Source organism: Phalacrocorax aristotelis, chromosome 3, assembly GCF_949628215.1.
Source record: "Phalacrocorax aristotelis chromosome 3, bGulAri2.1, whole genome shotgun sequence".
NCBI classification, from domain to species: domain Eukaryota; kingdom Metazoa; phylum Chordata; class Aves; order Suliformes; family Phalacrocoracidae; genus Phalacrocorax; species Phalacrocorax aristotelis.
Window position 1 is genome coordinate 108,479,308 of NC_134278.1, and position 26,936 is coordinate 108,506,243.

General features: G+C 38.6%; 1 protein-coding gene across 2 annotated transcripts in view; it reads left to right on the forward strand.

Annotated features, from left to right (window-relative positions):
* The window catches only part of MTA3 (metastasis associated 1 family member 3), a 136,117-nt gene that overhangs the window by 83,842 nt on the left and 25,339 nt on the right, over nt 1-26,936 (forward strand). Inside the window, exons 13-16 of one of the 2 annotated variants that reach the window (XM_075089023.1) lie at nt 969-1,120; nt 1,620-1,842; nt 10,972-11,058; nt 16,145-16,291. In XM_075089023.1, coding sequence (XP_074945124.1) covers nt 969-1,120; nt 1,620-1,842; nt 10,972-11,058; nt 16,145-16,291 — 609 coding nt within the window. Of the gene's footprint in view, nt 1-968; nt 1,121-1,619; nt 1,943-10,971; nt 11,059-16,144; nt 16,292-26,936 lie in introns of those variants that run through there. The other variant, XM_075089022.1, reaches the window with a different exon arrangement.

Genomic DNA, 26,936 nt, shown 5'->3' on the forward strand with positions numbered 1-26,936 from the left:
TGTTATTCCCTTACCTTCAGAATACTAGATTCAGACTTATTTTTGGCTTCATTGTAAGAGAGTTGTTTTTCTGTTTTGGTTTTTATTTCCCCTGGCTCTGTTGTTGGGGGGCAGGGGGAGGGCATGTTGGTTTTTTTCCAGTAGTTTATGTGTTTGTGGTGGACTTCTTGAAACAGCAGCTTTCAGCATAGGTTATATGAGAGAAGGTATAATAAAATCCAGAACTGGAAAGACTTGAAAGGGCCTACCATGTGAGAGTTCTTTACTTATCATTGGTATGACTGCCTGTATCTTAACCACCAATTAAATTAAAACCATATTTTATATATAGAAAGTTCCAGTTCTGTATTTTGTTGTTTTTCAAATCACATTTTTTTAAAAGAATAGTTTTCTTGTGATTACAAAAAGAAAAGTAAAAAAGTTAAATTAGTGTTTCCTGCTGAGTCTCCACATGCATGTGATAAAGGTCCGTATGCATCACCAGGGTCAACAGATGTGCTTGTCCTTTCCTTATGTGCATCTTGATTTCTAAGTACTCACTTTGCATGTCTCGAGCAAAAAAACCCCAGATCTTAAATAATTCTAATAAGTAACAAGCGACTTAATAAGCCTGTCTTCCAGGGTAAGATCAGAAATAGTGACGTATTTATAGGGATTTTTTTTTTTTGGTAGTCCCCTAAAAGAAAATCTCTTCTTGACAATATGAAGTCCCTGGTTTGAAATTAAACAGTGAAGCATTTCTGAAACTTCTGTTTGGAGCTGACTACTGGGATGCTTTTGTAAATAATAAATAACCTAAATATTCAAGTTCTTATTTTCACCATGTCAAGTCTATTAAACATTTATCCATATAATGTTCTTATGATTCCACATATTATGGCCATATAAAGCAACCTATCACAGCATTTGGATTTATTATACTGAATGTAGTGTGCACCAGTTTACCTGTGCTGTTTTCTCCTCCTTAGCTCCACAGTCTCACCAATGGTATTCTTGGGGTCCTCCTAATATGCAGTGTCGATTGTGTGCATCTTGCTGGATTTATTGGAAGAAATATGGTGGCCTGAAAATGCCCACACAGACAGATGAAGATAAACTGTCTTCCAGCCAGCCTACAGAGGTAGGATTTTGTAGATAAACTTTACTAAAACAAAATGTGGTGCTTTTATAAGACTGCTGTGATTTGAATATTTAATGGAATGATTGTTTTTGTCTGTGTTCAACTTCAGTATTACAAAACTCAATTTATTAAATCCTTTTTCTGTCTTAAGTAGAACCGAGCAGTGTGCAGGTCCTGCCATGTCTTTATTCAACTAAGTCTTACATAAACCAACATCCATTTCATGCACTTTTGGTGGACAAATGGCATCTTGTGAACCAAATGGTGTGTCATCTACAGAATGTTAGTATGACGACAGTCTCTCATCTAGAGTGGCATTATGTATCCACTCACAAGAGTTCTCTGCTCTGTCGTTTACACTTCATACATAAGTCCCGGTTTTTTGTATAGTGCTTAAACATATTAGTTGATTAGCCTTGTGAATTTATCCTAATTGTGGATTTTTTTAAATGCTGTAATTGAGCTGTATGTGCTATGATTTTTTTGTTTGTTTTCGCAGGAATCCCACGTTAGAACTCACATGTCCCGGCAGGCCACACAGGGAACTCCAGTTCGTAACACTGGAAGTCCAAAGTCGGCAGTGAAAACGCGTCAAGCTTTCTTTCTTCACACAACGTGTTGGACAAAACTGGCCCGTCAGGTCTGCAAAAATACCCTCCGGCTGCGGCAGGCAGCAAGACGTCCCTTTGTCCCTATTAACTGTGCTGCCATTAAGGCAGAATGTAAGATGTTTTTTTAATTCTTAGTTCTGTGTGCTGTGCTTCCCACCCATTTTTGTCTTTTAATTTTATTTTCTTTTTCAATAAACATTTCTTGTCTATATGCTTTTGCTTTTCATTTTTTCATTTGTCCAGCATATCACCAACACATTGGATAAAGTCTGGCTGCCTTGAACAGATTTCAGGCTGGGGAAAGATTTCAGTGAATGAAAGGGGGAGAACTTTTACCTCATTCACTTACAAAAAATTGTCAATAAAAAAATTGGGCAGGGAGGGGAAATCAATGCTATGACATAAAAAACATACTTCCTACTAGGCAGTGTGAAAGAAGTTCGCTTTTGTGTTGTTCGTTTGTTCTTTCGCTGAACACAAAGTATAGATCTGTACATGTTTTCCTTTTTCTCAGTGGCGTTGGTCAAGGAATAAGGAGCTTAGGATGTATAAGAATGTTAAATCTGGCCTGTAATACAACCCTTTGTTACTGTGGTGATCAGATGGTGGTGATAGCCGTGGTTATTATTTTATCAGAGTTGCATCTTTTTTTTGTCCATTCCAGTTTTAAATTTTCATTTTAAATAAAATTCTACATTCTGCTTGTTCTTTTTATAGCCAAAATATAAAGGGATGCATTCACTAGTAGTATGACAAAAGGTTATGAGTTGTTGTAGGCAGCAACAGTAAGTCTCTTTATGTGCATATGTGTGCAAGTTCTGCTGCAAAGTCACTGAATATTTCAGCAGGTTTTGTGTCTGCACAGAGGGCGTTGCTTTACTGCTCACACTGTTTGGTTATGTTTCCCAGTCTTCCATAGATGCAGTTCTTGGAACAGATGCTTGGTATTCCAAGATGAGCCGCGCTGGCTCATTGTACTGTGAATTGTACTAGAATTGAAGAGGTGTTTTTAGAATATTAGATGTTTGGTTTTATAACCATGTTTACTAGGTTAATGCTAAATGTTTTTCCAGCATATTTAATTGGGATGCCAATGATGTCAGTGTTGATGATGAGAAATTTACTCCATAGAGGCTTAAAATCTGCTTTTGAATAATTGTTTTCCCCTTACTTACTTTAACACCAGCCATTCTTCACATGCAAACTCTTTACCTTCTTCTGCAGTCATCCAGAACTTGGTGAATATGTCTGTCCATTGTCTTTGTCTTATTTAGTTGTCCTGCTGGCTATTTTCTTTTTTTTTTGAAAGCTATGCAAGTCAGGAGCAGCTTTTAGATTTAAGGAAGACATATGGGTTGTACTTCCATGGAAGAAGTGTGGCTAAGGCTGGACTAGGATTATATTTTTAGTCTTTAATACAAAATAACAGTTACTTTCTGAGGCAGAAGCACTGTTCTTTTTAATTTATGTATTTGGTACTAATTTCTGCTAAATCACAGATGAAAATGATTTTTAGAAGTTCACTTGAACCTTGAATCTTTTTATCCATACCCGTTTCTTCTCACTGACTGTGGTAAGTTGGTGTGAAAGAAGATGAAGCTTTTGTTTAAGGAAGAGGGGAAAAAAGAGAAGAAAAAAAAGTTTTGTCCAACTGTTAATCATACTAGAACAAGTGTTGTACACGGTTCAACTAAAACAAAGGAGTGAAAAGCTGAGCTTTTCAGCAGGAAATAGTCATTCTTGTGTCAGGCTGGCAGTGCTTCCTCTTTGTTCTTTTGAATAAAAAATTGCCACATCTCAGCTTTGCTGAGAAGAACCTGGGAGTGCTGGTGGACAGCATGTTGACAATGAGCCAGCACTGTGCCCTTGTGGCCAAGAAGGCCAACGCTATCCTGGGGTGCATTAAAAGGAGTGTGGCCAGCAGGTGTGGGGAGATTATCTTCCCCCTCTACTCTGCCCTACTGAGGCCACATCTGGAGTGCTGTGTCCAGTTCTGGGCTCCCCAGTTCAAGAAAGGGAACTACTGGAGAGAGTCCAGCAGAGAGCTACGAAGATGATCAGGGGACTTGGAGCATCTCCCTTATAAGGAAAGGCTGAGAGACCTGGATTTCTTCAGCCTGGAGAAGACTGAGGGGGGAATCATCAATACTTATAAATACCTAAAGGGTGGGTGTCCAGAGGATGGGGCCGGACTCTTTTCAGTGGTGCCCAACAACAGGACAAGGGTCAATGGGCACAAGCTGGAACACAGGAAGTTGCACCTGAATATGAGAACAAACTTCTTTACTGTGAGGGTGCCAGAGCGGTGGAACAGGCTGCCCGAGAGGCTGTGGAGTCTCCTTCCCTGGAGACGTTCAGAACCTGCCTGGATGCATTCCTGTGCCCCCTGCTCTGGGTGTCCCTGCTCAAGCTCGGGGCGGGGGGCGGGGCAAGATGATCTCCAGAGGTGCCTTCCAACCCCTACCATTCTGTGATTCTGTGGCATCAGATTAACATCAAGAGCAGAAAGATTTTTTTTTCCTGTAATATCAGCCTTTCATTATTCTTTCTATTTAAAGCAAAATTTGGACCTTGCAATTTTGTCTTTTTGAATGCTGATGCTTCCTGATTAGACCTAACAGAGATTGCAGGGGGTGGTGGTGGAGAAGTCACAGTTGTCAATGCTTTTTGAACACAACATTTAAATTATAAAATAATAGTGGAAACCAGATTATCTCTCATTTAATTAATTTAACTCATGTTTCTCTATGTGTACACACACATGTATATATACACACATAGACATATTCTGTTTCTAGCAATATCTCTCTGGAATGGTACTGTGTTCTTACTTCAATTGTCATTGTCATATTCTTAAATATGACTTAAATATTTACTAGGCGTAAAGCCTAGTAAGTAAATTTAAAAAACTGGTTTCTAGTGTTGTTCATGTACTTATATCTGGTGACCTGTGTTCAGTGCACTCTGGATTTTAATGTTGTAACTAAACAGACTCTCTCTTCCTGAATGCCCTGAACCCTTTTCTAAGGATAGCTTGATGCAGGTAATTTTTAAATTTTTCAATGAGAAAATTAACAGTAATTATTTCATATGTTGAATACCACTGAGTAATTAAAATATTGAATGAGTGTCTGTGGTGGTGGTAGAGAAGTTGCAATTGTGCTTGGTAACCTGGCCAGAGTAGCAGGTTGGCCATGATGTGATATGGCATGAGATGGTTAGGACATCCCAAGAACTGATTTGGAATTTGTTTTCCATGTTGGTGTGCTGAAACTTGAATCTAATGACTGCTTAGATGCTTTGTCAGACTCGCCCAGCTCTTCGTGTGTGCCAAACCAGTGCTTGAAAACAACTGCATTTCACAACTACATTGCAGTAGGCACCACACCAACACAGAGAAACCATACAATCTAAAGAGAGAAGGGTGGTAGGACACCTGCCCCAGCAGCGTACTGGATTTTATGTCTTCCTAGTCTTATGCAATTTGTTGAAGTGCCAGGTTGTAAATGATACTAATTCCCAGTTCTGAGAAAGAAAGTCTGAACAAGCCAGTCTGAGCTTGCTCATAAAATAAATTGATTTTTGCAGTCTACCTGAACTCATCTGCAGATACTTCTTTCATCTTGGAGGGGCATGGAAGCCTCTGAGAATGCTAATCTGAGGCCCAACCATCTTTTAGGTAAAACAAGATTCCAGACAAAGCATTTTTTATTACTGTAATTCCACCCACATCATCTCCCTCAGCCCTTTACATCCACTGGCAGAAAACAAGGTCTTATTCTATCTTCTTCATTACTTTAGTTAGTGCAGAGAATTAGATGGTTTTTTTCTCATTAGTGAATCATACAGCATGACCCCTGCTCAGATGCCAGCAGGAGGTAGTGGAGACGATGCATTTACATTCCCAGTGCAATCTAGGGATGGTCCCCAGAAGGCTGAGAAGGCATGGCATCTCCTGCCAGGAGATCAACCCATCATGGAAATCTCAGACTTTGTTCTGTCTGAAGATAATAGTCTCGCTGTAGTTGTTGACAATAAACTTGTCTGATGGATTTTCAGGAATAATTAGAACTAGTGAACTGTTTCAGTAAGAGGAAATTCCCATGCTGGCAAAATACCTTCTTTTTAGTTTGAATGTATTACACGTTTTTTAGAAAGTTAAACAAAACCATCCCATCTATGGAAGGTCTTTTAATTAGAGGAACCCCAAGTAGGCATTCTTCTCCAGACAGTCACTGACAAGATGGGATCTGTCTCCAGCTCACAAGCATGGTGATACGTGCATGAGAGCGAGCTGTGCGTCTGTGAACCATATTACTTCAGCACATGAAGATTTTTGAAGGATTTTTCCTTGCTCAGATATAGTTTTAGCAATATAAACTATATGTATTAATTATTGTAACTTAAATTTGGGTAACTACATCCATGTAGTCATGATTGTCAAAATGTTTTCAGTGGATGGTGATATATTATCTGTATAATATATTTAGTTACCTGGAAGTGGGTATACTGTTCATGATCAAAACTTAATATACTTTTAAATCTGCAGATTTAATAACAGGTTTTGTACGCAGTGCTTGCTTCTTATGATCTGGTTTGGTAAAGTCAGGTGAAAATTAGGTAGAATATCCAAAACGTTACTGGTTTGTCTTGTAAGCATACAACCTATGTTTTACTGATCTAAAACTACCCATTCATCTGAAGTGAGTAACATACATGGGTATGGGTTCACAAGCAGGTTTTTAAATCCTTGGCTTTAATAGCTATAGAAGATCTTTTGGCTGCATCTAAGATGAAAATATTTTTCTCTACTGTTGTCTTAGAATACAATTTGTGGAGATTTTAATAGCCAGTAAAATAATTAAAAGATGACACTATTTTTCTTCCCAGAGTTTCTAAGAAGAATACAATTCAGAGAATGCATAGAGCATTTGTTAGATAATCTAAATTTTGATAGTGATATGATGGATTGTCAAAGAGAAATAACTCCCCAATGAGAGTCTCTAAGCTTGAGAGACCTACAAATCTAGTTTAAAAAAAAGGAAATAATTAAAAAATCCTTTCAAATCTAAAAGAAGAAGCCTCATTTGCTGTCATCTTCTCCACAGCATTCCTGTTTTCGCTGACCTCTGTAGTACCCACAACAGTCATACTTGGTCTGTTTAAACCTCATAAAAATCCATTTCACACTGTGGTTCGTAATGTTGTTCCCTGGAGTTTTTCTAATTGTACTGTATCTTCTTTAGGGTTATGGTGCCCCAAATTACAGCCACTTCAAGATACAGGTTTCCCATCATTTTAGAGAGAGTCACATGTTTTCTATTTTCCTATCACCATAATTTCTAATGTTCTGATTTTAATTTCTTTTTAAGTGGCGGCTCTTTAGTATTGTCTAGATATTTTCAGAAAGCTGTTGACACCGTAAATTCTTCTGCACGGTGGTAGTGTAGAATCTACTGTTATATCTGTGTTACTGTCATTTTACCCCCTAAGAATTAATTTATGTTTATTGCTTGATGCTGCTGCTATCCTGTGCGAGTGGTTTTAGCTTTGATTATGCTCAGTAATTTCTTATCAGGAAGCTTTAACTCTCTAATCACCTCTTCCTGATCTTTTATATGTTGAACAGCACAGATCCTTTGGGGATTGCATAGACAGTTAATTTTAATCAGGTGCTAATCCCTGAAAAACACTTCTCTTTTACCCTGTAACAGCTGGACAGCAACTGTCTTTGGTGACACGGTTTGTTAAAAGCTAATTGAAATGCGGAGTTGGATGCCAGTTCAGCTGCGCACGTACATGTCACGATTCCTTCAGAGGATCCTGGCAGACCTGTGACACTTGCAGCCACTGGTTTACAGGACGTGTAGGCAGGACAGGACCTCTGGTGGTCTCTAATCCCACCCTTGTACAAAGCTGAAGTGCTCAGGGCCTTTTGTCCAGATGAGGTTTGTGTCTCTCCAAGGACAGAGACTTCGTGGCTTCACTGGGCACCTGTTAACTGTTCGATCGGCCTCACAGTAATTAATCTTTTCCTTACGTCTAATGAGAATTTCCCATCTCCCAGCTTGTCTGTTGCCACAGACAGCAAGAGCATGCTGTCCTATCCCTGTGTATTTCCCAAAAGGGTCTGGCTTGGTGTCTATGCTCTCCCACTAGGTAGTTACAGGTGGCAATCAGGTCTCCCCTTGGCCTTTTCCTCTCAGGGCTGACCCAGTTCCCTCAGACTCTCCGTGTACATCCTATACTCCGTCCCCAAACCAGGCTCTCTAATAGCTGGACTTTCTCCAGTACGTCTGTATCTCATTTATAGTGGGGATGCCAGAACTCCACGCAGGGTCTGGATGTGGTTTCGCAAGGCTGAGGGGAAGGGTTACCTCCCCCGCCCTGCTGGCTGCCCCCGGGCTGGCGGGGCCCAGTATGTGGTCGTCCTTGTTGCAAGGACGCGCTGCTGAAAAATGTGAGCACATTAAACATTTTTTCCCTTTACAAGGTCTTTATTGGCTCCCTTGATGCTTCTGTATTTAACTGTATGCCTCTATTAATAGTTCAACCCTTTGCCAGTCTGCAGACCTACTTACTGAAGAACATTATCACATCTGCCGTGTTTTCGTTCTCTTGAACCAAGACCGGTTTAAGCATTAGTTAAACACGGGCAGTATACGTGCTCAGCGGTTTCTGTTCGGGTGAATTCTACCTGGTCCTGGTAACTTGTTTTTATTCATTAACCAGTTTGTTTTGAAATATTTCCTATAGACACTTTGGTGTGACACAGTTCTCACACTTCCCTCATAGAAGGGTTTTGGAGGTGAGCTCGTTTAAGTTCTGCAGTGAACGCGGCCGCAAAGAATTCATTCAGCTTTTCAGCTATGCCTTTATATTTTCCTCACACCTTGATCATCTATTGCTGCAGGCACCAGCACACTTTCTGCTTTTGATATGTTAGAAAATAATGTACTGTCAAATGTAATACTCCAATTCTTTTTTTTATATACATTTTTATTTCTCATAGCTTCCACTGTTTCAGCAATCTTGCTAAGATTTTTAGCGTTCACATGGAAGCCCGTATTTGATTTTAGGACTTTTTAAAAATCTTGGTTTTGACAACTTCCTATCTAAACTTTATTCTATGGTTTTACGCTTGAGAGTGATGAATGATCTAATTTTGTGGTTTTTCTGTGTGTAGTGAGTAAATATCATAAACTTTATACCTTATTTTTCATAAGAGTACCATATTGTGGATTAAAGTTTGCTGCTCTTAGATATATTTAATTCTTCTAATAGATTGGTGTGCTTCAGAATACGCACCCGGTACCTTTGGTGAACATGCTTTGCCACAAGCATGGAAACGGTGCTTTCTTTTCAGTCTGTGTTCTCAGACAGGATATTAATGTCTCACCATGATTCAGTGTCTTTTTTTACAGGGAAACATTTAGATGGAAAATATTCTTGCTAATTGCTTCTTAGGCGATGCTTTGCTGTTCACAAAGTAACTATAAAATACTCACTGTAAAGTCTGCGCTTATTTCACTAAGGGAGACAGTGGAGACACATCATTCTACTGTCACTTAAAATATTTTAAGTGTTGTGGAATATTAAAAATATTCCAGGCACTAGGTTCAGTACATTTTTTTTCACTGAGAACAATCTATTTTGTTATTAAGGTAAAATAATAAAGTACTTCATGTACTTGGTGTTACAGCTCTGGAACCCTTGGGCTTCCCAGATGCCAGCTACCTTTTACGCTTAGCACATGTAAGAATTTCAGGTGATTTTCTCAATATATTGAACAAAGTTATGCATTGTCTGCTGCATTAAAAACATCTGTGAACATACTGAAGTACTTATTTCAGTCATTCCAGTGCTTTCATGACCTACAAGTTTTTTGCACATAGCTAGACAGAATACATAATGAGATTGAGGAAAAAAAATCCCAAATTTACAATTGTAAATTGTTCTATACAGTGTCTTGCCCTCTTTGTGTGCCGATGTACTCCGTATTTTGTGCTGGAATGAAACAAACAGGAACATTTTGGTAGAACAGGAGGTGGAGACAAAGTGGAATTACAGTTATTATAATCTATTTATTATATCTAGCTCTTTTAAAGCCAGCTAGAAAATGCAGATCTGCATGTGCGCATGTGAAACCTATACATAGAAAGGTGTACACCTATGTGTGGGAAGTAATTCCATGTGAAGGAATTCTAGATGTACATAATGAACATATGAACACAATTTTGAAGAAACAGAATACCTGAGTTCTAGGGACACTGGAAGCCCTATATGGGGATTACTTACGTGCTTCTGGAAGACGGAAAACCCAATCATTCTGAGTAGTTTAAAACAAAGATAGTGTAGTTCCAGTAGTCTTGAAACTGGTTATTGAAACCTAGTGTCTTGTGAATTTTTGCCTTAGGTTGATTGACTCCACTGTCTAAGCGTGAACCTCTTCATAGTAACACTTCTATGTTCGGGGCATTTAGACAGATTCTCTGCTTTTGTATTCGCAGTGCCTTCGAAATTGTGAGTTCATAGTTCTAGCATCAAATTATGGTAGTTACTGAACTGCCTATTTTAATTTCCTTTGCTGGAAGTTCCTATCTTTGAGACCGTTGAGCTCTGTCATACTTGGTTACAATTGACCACTTTGTTCAAAAGTTTACAGTAAAGTGGGTTTTTTTTGGGGGGTGGGGGGGTGTTAAGCTTCATCTTGCCATGATAGCCCCTGTGTTCTCTTCTACTTATTAAGAATGAAATGAGTCACCATACCATGCAAGTAATACATGACCAAAATCCGTAGTCCCAACTTTAAATCCTTCTTACCTCTGTATTACTCTATTTAGGGCCAGACAAACTTGTAGAAAACAATGAAGAATTCAGTGTAAATTCTTTTTAATAGCCAGAGCTGCTTTTATTTTAATATCCATGTTTTCATCTGTGTTTCATTTGCCTAGCTGACTGTCTCCAAAAAGACTTTGTAGGCAAAAAATGCAACCAGCTTTGCGTTAGACCTTATATTAACTTAAAAAAAAAAAATCATAACATCACTTGCATGAATGAGAACATGGCCTGCCTTTAAATGTCTATCATTATTAGCACTGGTGTCAAAAAGAAGAATATGTGCAAAAAAGAAAAAAGAAATTTGTGGTAAAAATATAAGTTAGAGACTGGTTGGTGCATCCCAATTATATTTGTAATGGTAGAATATTTAAACTGAGTTTCATTCTTTAAAATTCTCAGATGCAGATCGACATTTGGAAGTTGCTGGAAATCCTCTGAAGATCAAAAGCACCAGAAAACCACTGTCATGTATCATTGGGTATTTAGGTGGGTATCTGACTCCAGAGGAAAAAATGAATCAAATGAACGTTCAGTATTTACTGATACTTAAAAATCCCATATGTGTAGCATGAGAGTGAAACCTGATATAATTTAGAATGTGAAAAATATTCTGGTAGTGTAAATAAAAAAGCACTAAAAGGGGAGGTGAGATACTAAGTATGCCCAGTCCTACCCTACTGTGTCCCTTGAATCCATTGTAATACTCCCATGCACTTGAAAGGAGCAGACTTCAGCCACAGTGAGACACTGATCGCTTAATTTGATGATATAATTTTAAAAGATCCAATGAAATCTGTACTGAGATCATAGCCAGGAGGTCAAGGTACTCACATAAGATAACGGGGAGAGGAGAAATTCTAGTAATTGTGATTCCTTATTGAAAAACTGAAAGTAGTCTTCTTTGCACGGAACTACCACTGACTATTAAATATTTACATTGCCATATGAGAGATGGGACACACCAGGGGCTTTATATTAATCCTCGAATATAGAAATCAATCAATTGATCGGAGCAGCAGTGAATAATTTGGCAGTGTGTTAATCCCATTCTGCAGAAGTAAAGCTGAGGGTAGAACTCAGTCTAAAGGTTTTTCTCAAAATTTCAATCAACAGGGTTTTTGTACTAGGTAGGACAAAGTAAACAATACAGTCTCTTGACTTACTGAAATAGAAATCAGCTATTAATGTAGTTATAACTGTTCTTCCAGAACATTGGATTTAACAAAAATCCAAATTTCAGAAAATTGGATAATGAAGGATTAATGCCCACTCTCACTGAGTTCCTTCTGCCTGGAGTTTAAGAAAAAAGCCTGTGATAATTTCCTACAGGCATCCCAGCTGTGTGCATTACATATGTTGTCATTCAAGTGAATGAGGAAAGGACTGCTTTGATTGATGTGGTGGAGCTGTGGTCGTGAGGGGGAGAACCTGGCAAGAGATGGATGGTTCATCCGGGTGACCCCGTTTGGGGTAGCTGGAAGAAGAAACAACAGCATGTGTAATCTTAGAAGATACTGCATGTTTTTAGTGCCATGTTTAGTCAGTGAGGGTTTGTCTTGATACCTCTGAGAGTATAAGTCTGTAGGTTTAATGGGAGTAAATGGAGGAACAGTGTCAGACAGCATTATGTGTACTTAGGCAAAGGTTTTGTAGAAGATTAACAGTGCTAAAATATACCAGGTATCTGTAGAGTCTGCTTAGTATTTCACTGTATAGGAAGTGAAGGTATCTCACTACAGTTGAAGGTAAATCATACACGTTGCAGGAATACGAAGTGTACCCAGTGTAGTTTTACAGCTAATTCAGATGTATGCCCATAAGGATGGCCAGAAAATGGCTCTTTTTTTGCCATTTAGCTTGCTGGGGTTTTTTTTCAGTGTAGTTCGTGATTTTTTTTTTTTTGTTTGGGATATGTGTTTATATGTTCCAGTGAGTAAGTAATGCTTGCATTATTTTTCTTGTAAAATTTACTATTAACTATCATGTCATACCATATACAGTGGGTATTTCTTTTCTTTTTAAAATTCTCTCCGTGCCATCCCCACAGACGTTTATTGGAATACAGTTAACTCTCTCAGGGCACTACTGTTTTCAGCCCTACTGGTAAGGCAGAGAGAATTTCAGTGCCCTGCACATCCTGGGTCATCTCCTCCCTTTATCCCTGTCCTGCTTCTTGGCTGCCAGTTCCTCAGGTGAGGTAGGTTAAGCGTTAAAAGTAGGCCCTGTCGTCTAAAGCGCTGGGTCTAATCCCCTGTAATCTCTTTAGTCGTCACTCACTGTGCTTACTAAACAAACCCCCTAAGGGGAACCCTTGGCTAATTAAATGTCCTATATTCCCTCCTAGTTAAGAAGAAACCAGGCTAATGTTTCCAGCTGGGATGCATGTTGAGGAGATGAGATGAGATGAGAGGTGCAGCTGCTTAAGCACCTCTGGAATCCAGGATGCTTATTTAAGCAACGCAGTAGGAGACTTCAACTTTTCTTTGTTTGCTTTGGATTTTTTTTCTTACTGTAGTGATATAAGTGGAAGCAGGAGTTTTTAGACTTGTTATTGCTAATTATTTGTTTGAGGCTGCAACCTGGTCTTAAAATAAAGGTTCCTAACAGGCTGTTCAAGAACTGTTTCTTATTCCTGTTTATTGTTCTTTCAGAAATAATCATATACTCTGAATCTGGCCAACTGGTTACTTGTTGTGTGGCTAAAGGGATAATTTGGATTATTTGGATGTTATAGTTAGTTCTCTGAATTAGAAGAAGGTGCAGGTGGCTAAGAGCTTTTCAGTGAAGTACTAGGCAATAGAACAAGGATAATAGAAGCAGGAATTAAAAGATCCCTAATTACTGTTATTCCATAATACAATAATATGATGGTATAATATAGTTCAGGCAAAAGCCTTGAAATGCCTCATTACCAATCTCAGGGGTGATGAAGCAGCTAGTTAGAAAGAGCTGATCTAAAGCATGCAGATACTTGGAACAAGGCTATATGTAGAGGATGAGTGAGTGTATGGTGTAAAGACCCCACAGGAAGGACTCAGTCCATTGGGAAGTGATGCTGGCTGTTTAATTAAGTTCCTTTCCAGACCTTAAAAGTTAAGAGCTTGGTCTTGGTACCTTCCTCTGCTGCAGAAAGAGAAAGGACAGCCTTTGTGGTAAACAGAGGGTTGATGACCTCCAGACTGAAGAAAAGTCGAAGGAAGGAATTTCCTTCTTTAACTGTTCGCTCATCCTGAAAATAGAAAATTGTATCTGCTATGCATTGTAGACAGAAGCAGTTTACAAGTTCTCATATGTTGATCCACCTGCTGGGATTATTGTGGATGCTGCTGCAGCTCTTTGGCAAATAACACCACTAAAACATTATCTTAGCCCTGAAAATTAATCATTTCCTTCAGAAGATTAGAAAAGATTGCCAAATGAGCATTTTAGAATCCAAATTCCAAACGTCTTCAGCAAACAGTGCAAACCTTTCTAGTTCCATTGAAAGTTCTGCTTTAGCGATCAGTAGTGTTTATAATATTAAACACGGCTCTGTTCCCATTTTAGTGAAAACACAAAATAGACGCTTGTTCTCTGGAGCATGAAAAACGGGCCATGCCATGAAATCTGCTGGGAGCTTGGTGTTCCTAAGATCTTTTATACAAAAAGCAGATGAGTACTGCAGTGAATGGCAGTAAAAAGCTCTCATCTAAGTAAGTGGTAAGAAGATCAGTGACATCAAACTGGCCTTCACACACGTGAATCTAAATCTACAGGACTACCCTGAAGCAATTACCTGACCCTGGCTCTGGTATTCTAACACCTGCCTGGTGCATTACCCTACTCTACTGGATGAGGGTGTTCATGCTTTAAGAGTATGATTGCAAGCTCTGACCAAACCAGTGGTTAACAACTAAGCAAAGCCTTTTCAAATGTGAAAATTTTCGGCGTTGTCTCCTCCTGGCACGCCGTTCCCAGTACAGCCTGGCCAAGTCATTGTGGCCATCCTACTCCTTTACCCATTTGTATATTGATGAAACTGTTTGGCTGTGTCCTGCCTTTCTGTTCCTGCCTGTTAAAGGTTATCGCGACTGTTATGGCAGCTACCCCCAGCCTCCCCTGCAGCCACGGCGGCCAGTTGGGGTGGGTGGGCTGGGTGCCTGCAGGCTGCTTGTGAAGTCCTGCGGCGGGAACGAGAGCAAGAGGCTGGGCAGGCGAGCGCTTGGGTATCAGATTTCCCTGGCATTTATTAAAGGGGAAAACTCTGCTATTGCAGTGGACTTTGACTTTGTATGATGGTTTCTGTTTCTCCTGCATGATAGCTGTGCATAGCAGAGGCTGGAGGGCCTCCTCCTTGGATAGCTGGCCTCACTTTAGATTTTGCATATTCCCAGCTTCTATTCTTTATTTTATTAAAAAAAAAGGAGGGGGGGGGGGCCAGAAAGGAGCAGTTTTTCCCTTCAGGGCATGCAAAATGCATTTCTTTAATCTTTTCTTATTCCCCTTGGACACCCAACTCTCCTGATCTGTCTCCCAGCCCATCTGCCCTCACATTCTCAGCTCAGAGGTCTCTTCTGCTCTGTGGGGCAATCGGGTGGCCATAATCGTGCTGCAAGCACTTCGCAACCTGCGCGGTGCCATCAGCCGGTGCCCTGTGGCTGTGTCAGAGGGATGGGGACCTGCCCTCGGGCGGTCTGACTTCCCTTGCAGATTTGGGTCTGTCCAAGGGATGTACACAGTGGTGGCTTTTTGAACCCAAATGTGCATTGGGAATAAGTTAATTGGTTCAGCAAATTCCTGGTGATGGACAAGCAGGCTCTGCTGAGGCTTCCTTTTGCCAATTTTATCTGGCAGATAACTGAGAAATTTCCATACAACTGTATCAGCGTTTGGCAAACACAGCAGCTGCCACCCTGAAGTGTGCTGGCCAGATGCATTTCAATGCCTCTTTACCCACCTTTCTTCCTCTTTCTCCAAAATAATCCTACTCCGTGAACCGTATTAGATACTCTGGGATGTTTGAAACTCTATATGGGAGTCTGGCAGTACCTGCTGCAGTTTTGGGATAGTTTTAGCTTCAGAGCCCTGCTGTGGCTGGCTCCCTGACTTCTTGCGCCTGGTGACTTGTGTTTGGGAAGATCCCTTGAAACTTGTTATTCTGACAGAAAGTATCGAATAGGTTGAGATATTGAGGTGATTTCACTATAGTAAAATCCTTTTATTTGCTTGCTTAAAAAGCTGTGTGTAGCTCCAATATAAACCTCAAAATGGTAGGAAAATGTAAAGACAGACCTTTTCCAGATTTATGTGTACTTTCTCTTCAATCTCTGAAATCCTTACACATCTACACCGTAAAATTGAACTCAGGCAACCTAAACCGGTATAGATTTTTTTTTACTTGGAAGAACTGTAGGTATAAAGACTCATGTTTGAATTGTTATTCAAGGTCTCATAAACCCACTCATGCTGAAGAAACTTTCACTAGAAATTTAAATGTAAACTTAATGTTGGATAGACTTTTTACTTGATCTAAACAATAAATAAATGTGTTCAATATCTCTCTCTTTTTCTCTCTTTTTCTTGTCTCAAACAGAGATTCATCCTGCAGTGAAACCCAATGTAATCAGGTCAACACCAAGCCTTCAAAGTCCAAGTGCAAAACGACTGCTTGCACCCTCCAATCACTCTTCACTAAGTATTTTAGGAAAAAGAAACTACAGCCATCATAATGGTCTAGATGGTATGTGAAGGAATGTAAAAGAAATATTCTTTATGTCTCTGAATGGCAAAACTTACTGTGGACCTGAAATAACAAGGTTTTCTGACCTTTCTGTAGATGATACAGTTTTAAGAAATGACATTAAATGAGCAACATAAACGTAAGATGCGAATAGTATATTTATAGCATTTATTCTCAATGCAGTGAATGTTGGTGCTTATCAATTGAACATGGGTATATTAATGCCGTATTTTCATCAAACTATTTGTACTATTTTTCTTACTAATCCTTCACTTCTATATAGAAGGGCAAGAAAGGAATAAAACAAGTTTGGTGAAGAGAGATGCAGCTAATGCTTTATTTTGCTTTATTGCATTGCCTTTTTTTTTTTAAGAAATATTTTGCAGAGGTATGCAAGACCTTTTGAATTGCTCTGCGCTACATTACTTGTTATGTAGCTGAATTGTTAAATACTGGACCTGCTAGTTTACAACCAATCTCTTTGCTAGTATGTGAATTCTAAACACAGCTTAATCTGGATTCTCAACAGTATGATTGGTAATAGAGAGAAGATAGCTTTTGGCGCCTTGCGTCCCAAGGCTGTGTTACGGAGTCAGTTAAAATAAGAATGAAGTAGTCCTGGCAGTAAGGACTGATGGAAGGCAGGAGCTCCTTGGAAAGAGACTGTCCCTGCATTTGAACCCCTTGCAGAAGAGGAGGGAAAAGGGGTGTCACAGAGGTACAGGAGAGGCTTTTCCTGTACGCATGGGCAGAGGTGATCTTTAAGCCTGGTGTATCCAGCCACTTTACAGTACGGTGCAAATGGTGATCAGATATGAAGCTGTGCAAAAATTTGAGGGTAAGACTAACTTTTCCCAAATAGTCTTTATTTTTTTATTCTGAAAAGTGAATCTGTATTACTGATATATTTTTTCTTTTAAGTTATAACCAAAAAGAAAGATTTTCAACTGGAACTGTGAACAGTTTTACCTCAAGTCTGAATAAGAGGAGAATCCGGCAGGATATCATTTGTTTGCACTGAAAAGAAATGCATGCGTTTCCTGAACTCTTTTTTTGTGAGACCTAACTTCTATAATCCATTAGCTTATTTGTTCTGTAGTTGAATAAGATTGTTGAGATCAGAAATCTGAAAGAAGTTAGGCTTTGAAATAGACTTTTCAGGATGCAGTCTGCACAAAAGAGGTGACTGTCTGTTTTCACGCTTCATGGAATAGGTTGATGTAGAAATAAGAGGGACTTTCTTTTTAGACAAGCTAATAGAAATAGTATTCCAAATACAGGAAGAAAAACTTGATCCATTATCCATCATCTTCCCATAATGGTCGTGTTTTTCTGTCATTGCCAATGTTATTTGTATTTTGAAGTGAAAATACCTACTTTTTTAAGGTACATTTAATAATACCTAGATAGAAATCACTACGCACTTGGACAAAAAGTGGATATTTAGTATACGCAGAAGAGAGGATCGCTTTGCTCAGTGTGCAAACGGTGATTGCACAGCAGGCAAGTAACATGCATTGGCAGCACGAGCTATTCAGTGGACCAAGATGGCAACCACGTGACTTGTACTTGGGAGAAAAGATGATGCCATTAATCAGTGTAGCCGTTAGTGCTGAACTGCCACTGCAGTCTTTGAGTGTAAAGTTTTGCAGGGACGATCTGGTAGTTACTGCATGAGATTGTGAACTTCGGCTGCTTCCTCGCGCCCCAGTGCAGACCATTAGACTGGACTCTCCATATGAGCTTTGAGTGGTGAATGACTTTCACCTGGAAATAAAGACGATGTTACATTTCTACTGCAGAGAAGGCTTTAGCAATAAGTTCAAGGTAAATATGATGATGATGATGTCCCTATAAGGAGGCATGCTTGGAATTCTCTAAAATTTTCCTTCTACTTAGTACGGATGTTCTCTTCAAAGTAAGGAATTGATAAAACCAGTCATCAGCCACACTGATTAGTTTGTATCAAACAGTCAGCTAACTGATAAGGCAATTTGCACAAAATAACATCTAATTTCAAAAATTACTCTTGAGAACTGTAAGTAATTGCTTTAGGAGGTAATTATTTTAGCTTATCTGTTTTCTGTGAAAACATAACTTACTGGAAAGCATTTATCCTAAATAGCTGAAATCTGTATTTTCTTAGTGTAAAAATTCCTTTTTTAGTATTTAAAAGTGGCTATTTAGGTTCTTATTTTAGCCTCTCTCATTAATTAAAAGCCTGCAAAATGTAAATAAAATGCAAAGGAAAACCAAACTCTCTAAAACAATCAAAGCAGTAGTAATGATTCTCAACAGCACAGGTCCTCTCTTCCTTTTGACTTAAAACCGGTTACCTTTAATATTTGCCATTTAACCCCTTCTCTGGTCATTGCTAAATATCAAATACATTTTTGGGGCTGTAGTGTATGCAGCTTCTTTTCATTACACAGCAAAAACTCAGTGACCAGATCAGCTTGGGAAGTGGTGATTTCTGTGTAATTGCACTGGCAATGATGTACTACCTGTGCAATGAAAGGTTTTGCCAACCTCCAGGGTTTTTCTGTTACTATAAATATACTAAAAAGCCTTTTTGGTTCCAAAACACTATTGATTGTTGCTGGGTTTATTGCATTGCATCAATTAACAGTATCCAGAAAGCCAGCTATGGAGATGATAATTTATTTTGTCTTTCAGTGAATGCTTTGACAAAACGAGCAAATGAGCACAAAATGAGCACAGTGGGCTTATACTAAGCCTTATCTCTTGCTATTTTCATAATCTTAATGTTATTGACGTAGAAATGTCTGCATGTTCAGGTTTGCTTTTTTTAACAGTATTAGAAGTTTATTGTAAAGGAGCCGTATAAATATGTTTACTTAAGATATACAATAATTTACAGCATCAAGTAAATGCCACTTAGGCTTGTGTAAATATATATTTAGTTTGGCATATTTAAAGTCAGTCTTACTGACTAGGTGAGTTGAGTGCCGTATTTTGACAGAATTTGTTGTTAACAAAATAATAATTACTGACTCAGAAATAAAGCAATGTAATATGGAAAAGGCACTTCTTTATGCTTGTATGGGGGAGTTGGGGGAGATGATGAGAAGCATCATTAGTGTTTGGTTTAATGCTTTTAAAAGGAATAAATAAGGACAGGATTAGCATTTCCTAAGGGAGTTTTATGTTGGCTTGAGTCTTGATCTTGGCCAATGCAGCACAAGCTTCCCTTTCATTTTTCCACAGACGTACCTCCAGCAAAAGTCTGGCACTAACTGATATGGATAAGGGAGTCTGTAATTTCTGATTATATTACTTGGTTTTATTGAGAATGATGAGGGAGCATGTTTATCTCTTCATAAATGGTGGGGTTTGTGCCCTGTTATCTTGCTATTAACTGATTCGAGTGTCAGTCACTGGTGACTGAGAGATGTAGCTGTAGTTGTATGCATGAACTCATGTATAAGGCGTAGACCTAAATAAAATCTCACTGGTTAAGCCCTGTATATTGTAATTCGATAGAGAAGATCTTGTAGTTGTTTGTGTCCTTTCCTTTGGAGAAAGACTTCTCTGGATGGTTGTAGATGCTTTTATTTTCAAACAACGGCAAATCTCGCATGCTGTAGGATGGAATGAAAAAATCCCAGAAGGGAATGAAAAATGCCAGAAAACTACTTTCTGTTCTGGAGAAAAATCACAGTACTTCAGGGAGTTTTTGTGTAATATGCGTGCTGGTGCTTTTAACTATTCTGAGATGCAGAATTTCCATTGCTGCTGAAAAGAAAGTCAACACAAGAAAATTAAATGGTTCTCAGCGGTGAAGACAGTCTCGTTCAAATGGGAGAACTCTGTCTTCAGAAATTCACAACGTTGCAGAATGTTAGGTGTATCCAGTTTTATGACTGGAGCTGACGATGGGAAGATTTAGGTGTGACTGTAAAGTGCTTTGCAGATATTTTGAATCTGATCTTTAAATTACAGTGCCTGAAATTATTCCAAGCAATTACTTTCACCCACAAGCTGCTTAACTGTGAGCAACTGTACATCCAAGTAGTCAAGTTTCACGTCAGCCTATTGTTTTGGCAGGGTGAGTAATAATAATTTTCCATGTAATATTTGGAAAGATCAGGTAAAGGTATTTTACGTAAGTATAATCTCTGTCAACTGGCAGGCACTTCCTTACTTTTACATGCATCAGAACCAGAATATTCACAGGATGCCCAAGATATTATCGTCACTAATGAGATACAGAAATCAGTCTTTGCCTGTTGATACCATTTTCATGACTTGTGGGCAGAAATAAGAGAACCAGTTGTTCATAGCTGAAGAGACTTCAATCAACAGCCCCAATCCTCCTTCCCTCTTCCCTTTCCCAGACCTTTAGTGCTGTGTTTCAGGCTGAGATGTCCTGATGCCTTCAAGAGGATTCTTTCAACAGTCAAATTTCTGTTCCTGAATATACTGAAGTATGCAGCTCTATCTAAGAATGAGACAGCAGTTTTGGGGTCCATTTTCCTAGGAACCTGCACATCTCTGGCACAGCAAGATGAGAAAGTGACATGAGCAATCAGCAAAGGAAGAAAGACGTCATAAAAAAAGTACCTTCTCTCTTAGATGCTATTTTGGTCAATCCTCTCTCTGCTTATGACTAATAGTATTGGCTATTGAGATAAGCAAGGAAGAAAGGCTTATATTTCACTCCTGTTCTTCTGTGGGGAGTTTGAGACTCTCCTTTGACAAACACATGAAAATATAACAGGCCTGACTGACGAGCAGGGAAACTGGAGCCTTTCCTGCCCCAGATTTTCTTGAAACAGAGAAAACAATTCTAATATGTTCTTCATCATAATTAACTTCACATAACCCTATGTGAAAGTGAATTAGAAGGAAGTTTTCACTGTAGGATGGGATTTCTCAGCAGAGGGAGTTGTTTTTTTTTTCTCAAAGGTGTCTGTTGTTACACTATTTTTTGGTGGAGACGGAGATATTATACTGCGGTGGCAGGCTAGCAGCATGGAATGCATACCTAAAAACATCTGGCAATCCATTACTTTAAAATATAAAACCTTAAATTTAGGTTGGACATTAGAAAAAACTTCTTCCCCAAAAGGGTTGTCAGGCATTGGAACAGGCTGCCCGGGGAGGTGGTGGAGTCTCCATCCCTGGAAGTATTTAAAAGAAGGGTAGACGTGGTGCTTGAGGATATGGTTTAGTGGTGGACTTGGCAGTGATAGGTTAGCGGTTGGACTCGATGATCTTAAGGGTCTTTTCCAACCTTAACAATTCTATGATTCTGTGATTCTATGAAATTTTGTCTTACATATTAATAAACCATCAACCTATCTAAATTGTCATAAACCTCATTTTATGTACCAATGATTTCCATCTGAAAGAAAAGAAATGTGAATCCACTTTTGCCACTTCTTCCATCCTGAAACACAAAGTGGGATCAATGCTGAACTGCGTATGCCCACTTTTCCCAAAAGCAAGAAACAAAAGTTATATCTTGTTCCACAACCAGTTTTTCGTCTAAAATTTGCTTTGGGTATGTGCATTCTAGCTGTGGTCCTTGGTATACCCAGCAAACGTTTTGAAATATTTGGCTGGAGATCTCTTACTGAAATATGTGCACTGATATTGATGGAAATGTGAGCATGGAAAGTAGGTCTCTGGAAAAATTGATGTTACTGTCATTTACTGGAGAAGCAGAGGACTATGAAAAGGGTGTTTATGAATCTTCGTTATTTTGCAACATATATTACTCAGAGCATTTATTTATGTCATGATATGGTATGCTTTATGGTAACAGCCTTGTCATGCGTAGTTCTATACAAAGACATTAAAGCCATCTCTGACCCTCAAGAGATTAACCTAACAACCTTTTTTACCTTTGATTTTTGCACCTTGGACAAGAGTAGCCGATTTCTGTTTTCACTGTCCAACTGGAAGCAGTCATTTGAAATACTTAGTAGAAAACTAAAACGCTCTAAAGCTTTCATTTCTGTGGTCAGTATGTTCACTTGCTTTTGCAGAGGTACAAATGATGATACTGGAGACAGTGAACTAGTGACAAGTTCCAGAGCCCCAGTTACGTACCTGGAAAATGACGCAGGCCTTAATTACGCCAGGGTGTTACTGCTAACATTGTCAGTCATTTGTAGAACTAAGCTACTACATCTCATCTTTGCACGTCTCAAGCCATTCTTTTTTCTATTTATATTTTTGTGCTATAAAACAATGGTTTTCCTTCAACTTGTTTACAATGAGTTGACGATTCCCCCCTCCCCACTTTGGTCTTCATCCTTCCAACCCCAGTGATGCAAATGACATTGTGACTTAACAGGAAAGATAATCAGTGAGGAGGAAAATATTTTTGTCTGAAAAATAGTATATTTTTTTCCCCTCAGAGTTTCTTAAAGTTGAGAAAACGATTTGTTGTCTTGCAATGATAAATGTGCAGTCATCATTTGCCTACAGTGAATTCATACTACAGTTATCTTCTAAGTATTCAAGGTTCTTTGATTACAGATGAAAGAACCATCTTCCATTCGGTGTCTAAAGGCTGCTCAAATTGCAGCGTATTTTTTCAGTGGGTAAAGATAAACAGTGTGACTCCTCTATGATGAATTTGATCACAGAAGGACTTGGGAGGAGCAAAACCATTTCTGCAAATCCATGTTTCCTTGAATTTCCTCTGAGAAAGAACTGTTCCGAAGCATTAGCATAGCGTAGCACTGTGGTGTGGGGTTTTTAAATATAGACAGCAATTGCTTTTGTTTTGCCAAACCAAACACAATTTCCATTCAACTGTAGTTCTCAGGCTTACTGTATCTTGTGACATGTGAGTTATATCCAAAGGTGGAAGTACACTAGAAATTTAATAGCCAATTTTCTTTTTTTGTTTTCCTTTTATTTCCTTTCTTTGAAAAATCTGCCTTTGGATTTTTAAGGCTTCTTTGCCTACATTTGATTCACAAAAAGCACAAAACTAGAATCGCATTCATGCTTTGATGCACCACTTTGAGCATGCCAGATATCACTTGTATTTTGTTGTGCTAAGGAAATGAATACTTATGAAAATGTATGTCTGTATTCACCAGCATGACACGTGTTTCTGGGAACTCTAATGACAGCAGCGGTTAGAAAGAGCAAGCTAGGTGGGATTGGAAGTGGAGGAAAGGGAACTTCATGGTGAACTGCCCCATTTTTGCTGCTGAATCAGTGTTTCTGTTTTTATATACAAGTAATGTGCAGGCATGAAATTGCAGTAACACTGGCTTTTCTAATTGGCAGAATAAATCAGGTCTTAAAGCAGTAAACAATAAGAACAACACTATAATCAAGTTAGCATTCAAAACACAATGCAGATAACCAGAACATAATTCCTGGAATCACTACTTCCCCCTAGTATTATTTTAAAGAATTAAAGTTGCAGAAGGAGAATCCTCTCTGTTGGATAACAAGATTAGCAGCGTATTACCTCATGAATTAGGTGCTCTGGTTTCGAGATCTGGAGTTAATACTTGAAGTGCTTCTGTGTATGATTACTGTCAAGTAGGTTGATTATTTTATGTAAGTTGAGATTACGGAGCAATAGTACTTAATTTTATTACATAATGCAATATGGAAGGCACCTTCAGAAAGTCCTTAGGCACTGTAACTGGAAAGTTCCCATGTCTGGAGAAGATGCTGTGTGAACGTTTTGTACGTTTTTTGTGCTTTTTTGCTTTTGTTGCTTGTATATTGTTTCTCTAGGGTTTCAAATTTCAATCATGGGAGGCTAAGGGTCTTCCCCAAATAAAGTCAAACTCATTCTTAGTATGATTACAAATTATATATATTTCTAATAATACTTTTGAAGTAACACTTAATGTCACTTGTTCCACTGCCACAAACTGGTAGGAATAAAACAATTGTTTCATTTACTTAAAATATTCACAACCTGAGTTGAGCAGAAATAATGAAACAGTCTTCCTTTCTCAGCTTATTTCATAAGGTGGTCCATCCTGGGTGAAAAGGTTCTTTATAGTCTCATGCACCTCGATAAGTTGTGAGTGTTACTAGGATTAAACACCTCTGCTGTTGCATGTCTGCCTTTATTTTCCCCATGTCTAAACGACATTACCTTGAAGCATATTTATTCTGGAAGGCTTAGAAAAGGGCACCTTTCACACACTAGTATTGCTGATGACCCTGTTAATATGAGAGAGAGATATGAATATCAAATAACTATGTTTTCTATCAGCAGAACTAAAGAATAGCACATAAACATAACACATGAACAGCTGGAAAAGGACTGGAGTGTTATTAAGGATGTGGTTTCTGCCCTGGCTCGAAGAACCCTTAAGGGAAGAAAAAAGTTGTTGGGGAATAATATATATATTGTATAATTGCATGATGTAGCTGGCACCAACCCTTAGCAGTGGACTTTTTCTATTTTAGCCTTAAATGGTTTTACAGTGGGAAATTTTATAGTCTCTTAGTGCCTGTAAACTGGGAAAACATTTGGTCAGTATGGTTGGTAAAGCAACTTCTAATGTGAGGAAATTTGTTTTTACAACTTACTCATTTCTGTTTGAGTTCAATATGTTGTAGAAAGAGCATACAAGCTTCTTAATCAGTTTCTGCCATTGCTGAATCAATTTCTCCACAATAATAAGCTTCTAAACACCTTGTCAGTACTGAAGTCACATTTACTGTAATTTACTCACCTCAGATCACCAGAATCCCTTGTTAGTAGTGTTGTCTAACCATTTCTGTTTAAAGTGGAGTAATCCACTTCACCAACCTTAAGGGGAGAACCATTCTGTGTCCTGGAGTTTCCTTTCTGCTGAAGAAGTGCAAGTATAGATTATTGCCTTGCACAAAATCATTTGCTATAAGAACTCATTTTTAAACTAAGTGTCCACTGGTGCCAGTTTCACTGAAATTCGAGCCTGACTATTCAAATTCCCAAAGGCATTCTAAAACTTGGCAGATAAAACTGAAAATCCAAAGTTTTGGCCTGTGTTCTGTTGAACTCCAAGAAATATGTGGTTTTTAGGTAAGCTTTGTTGCCCTCAGGCTGCACTGGATGTTGCATGGGTGTGTGGACCTTTTGTAAAACAGTCCTTTTTGAATGCTGCATGACTGCCTTTTTAATTGGAAGCAAGGGCCACCTTCTTTAGTTGCCTTAATTAAAAGCAAAGTTTTCCACAGAATTGGCTGGTGTGTGTTCACGCGTAAACATTGGTCAGAATCCTGCCAAATCAGGATGTAATTATTTTCTGGAAGAAATCAGTGTCTCCTCAGTTCTGAAGTCTGAATATTTGGGTATCAGAGTATGTCAGAGTTTAAACTGTCCCCTTAATTAGTAGTCTCTGCTAGATCCTAGAATCTTTTGACTGTGCCTAATTATTAAACAATTCTTTCCCTAAATTTTTATTTATGGATATACTCAGGTCTTTCTAAAAAATATTTGGCAACTTAGATGATATTTCAGTATCTACAGCAATAAAATCTAAGAAAAAGAGATGCAAAAACCAGAATGTTTTCATTGTATGATAGAACAGAGGGATATTACTCTACAAATACGACAGATCTTTGCTTCTTTGCTTGGTTTTATTAATAGGTTATCAATATGGTAATGTTCTGGAGTTAACAGCTGTTGGCATTGCATTAAGAATGTCTGTAAAGTATTCTTCAAAAATAAGCTGTTTAACAGCCTCCAGGTACATTTGTCTGTTCCTCAGTTCCCTTTAGGGAGATATTCTCTCTTTCACTCAGTTGTCTGTGGAACTGCAAGTCACTGAGTATTTTGGGACAATCATGGCTAAGCATAGTTTATAGGGACTTGGCATATAAAGCTATGCCAAAAGCATAGCACCTCTGAGACTGAGTGAAGATTTTATTACTGTAGCATCTGAGTATAAAAAGTATGGATTTTTGTTTGTTCACATTGATGTTTTTTGGGGTGACTGGAAGTGCTGTGTAATGTGTCTTCTCTGTATTTCGAGAGGGAAGAAGTCCCACCCTTTTTGTTTAACCTGATAATTCTGCTTAAGTTGGGGATACCTCAGGAAATGCAGTTGTGCTCTTGGAGATAGGTTCTTTGGGTTTTTTTTGCTGGGTAGTTGGGAGAGGAGCTCACAATTAAAATATTGGTATATGCCTTTAGGTAGTTTTTCACATTACAGAACCTTTATCAATTAGAAGTTATCAGTTCTTGTGTTGATATATATATATATTTTTTAAAATTAGGTTTGGTTAAGGATGAAGACTTGTACAAATGTAAACGTCAACTAGATACAGGAATTACTGCTGAATATCAGATTGAAGTTTCAAATTACTTTGAGATGCTTAAAGTGGCTTGTCTTTGTTTCTCTCAGTGGTTGAACTGTACCTTCAGACTGGTTAAGGTGACTCCTCAAATGAAAGAGAAACACCAATTTGAGAGTGTAATTACCATCCTTTCAGAAAGAGATGTTCAGCTCTTCTTTCTCGTGTCCTTTTAATCTCTTTAATACTATTTTTAACAATAACAAAACACCCTGAGAATTCTTTGTGTGATGCCTGTTGGGATCCCCATAAGAATCACAATTTGAAACTGGGGCAAGAATAACTAACCCATTATAATTATCGTACATTTATCTCATTTGCAGAATTGAGACTCTGCTGATTCAAT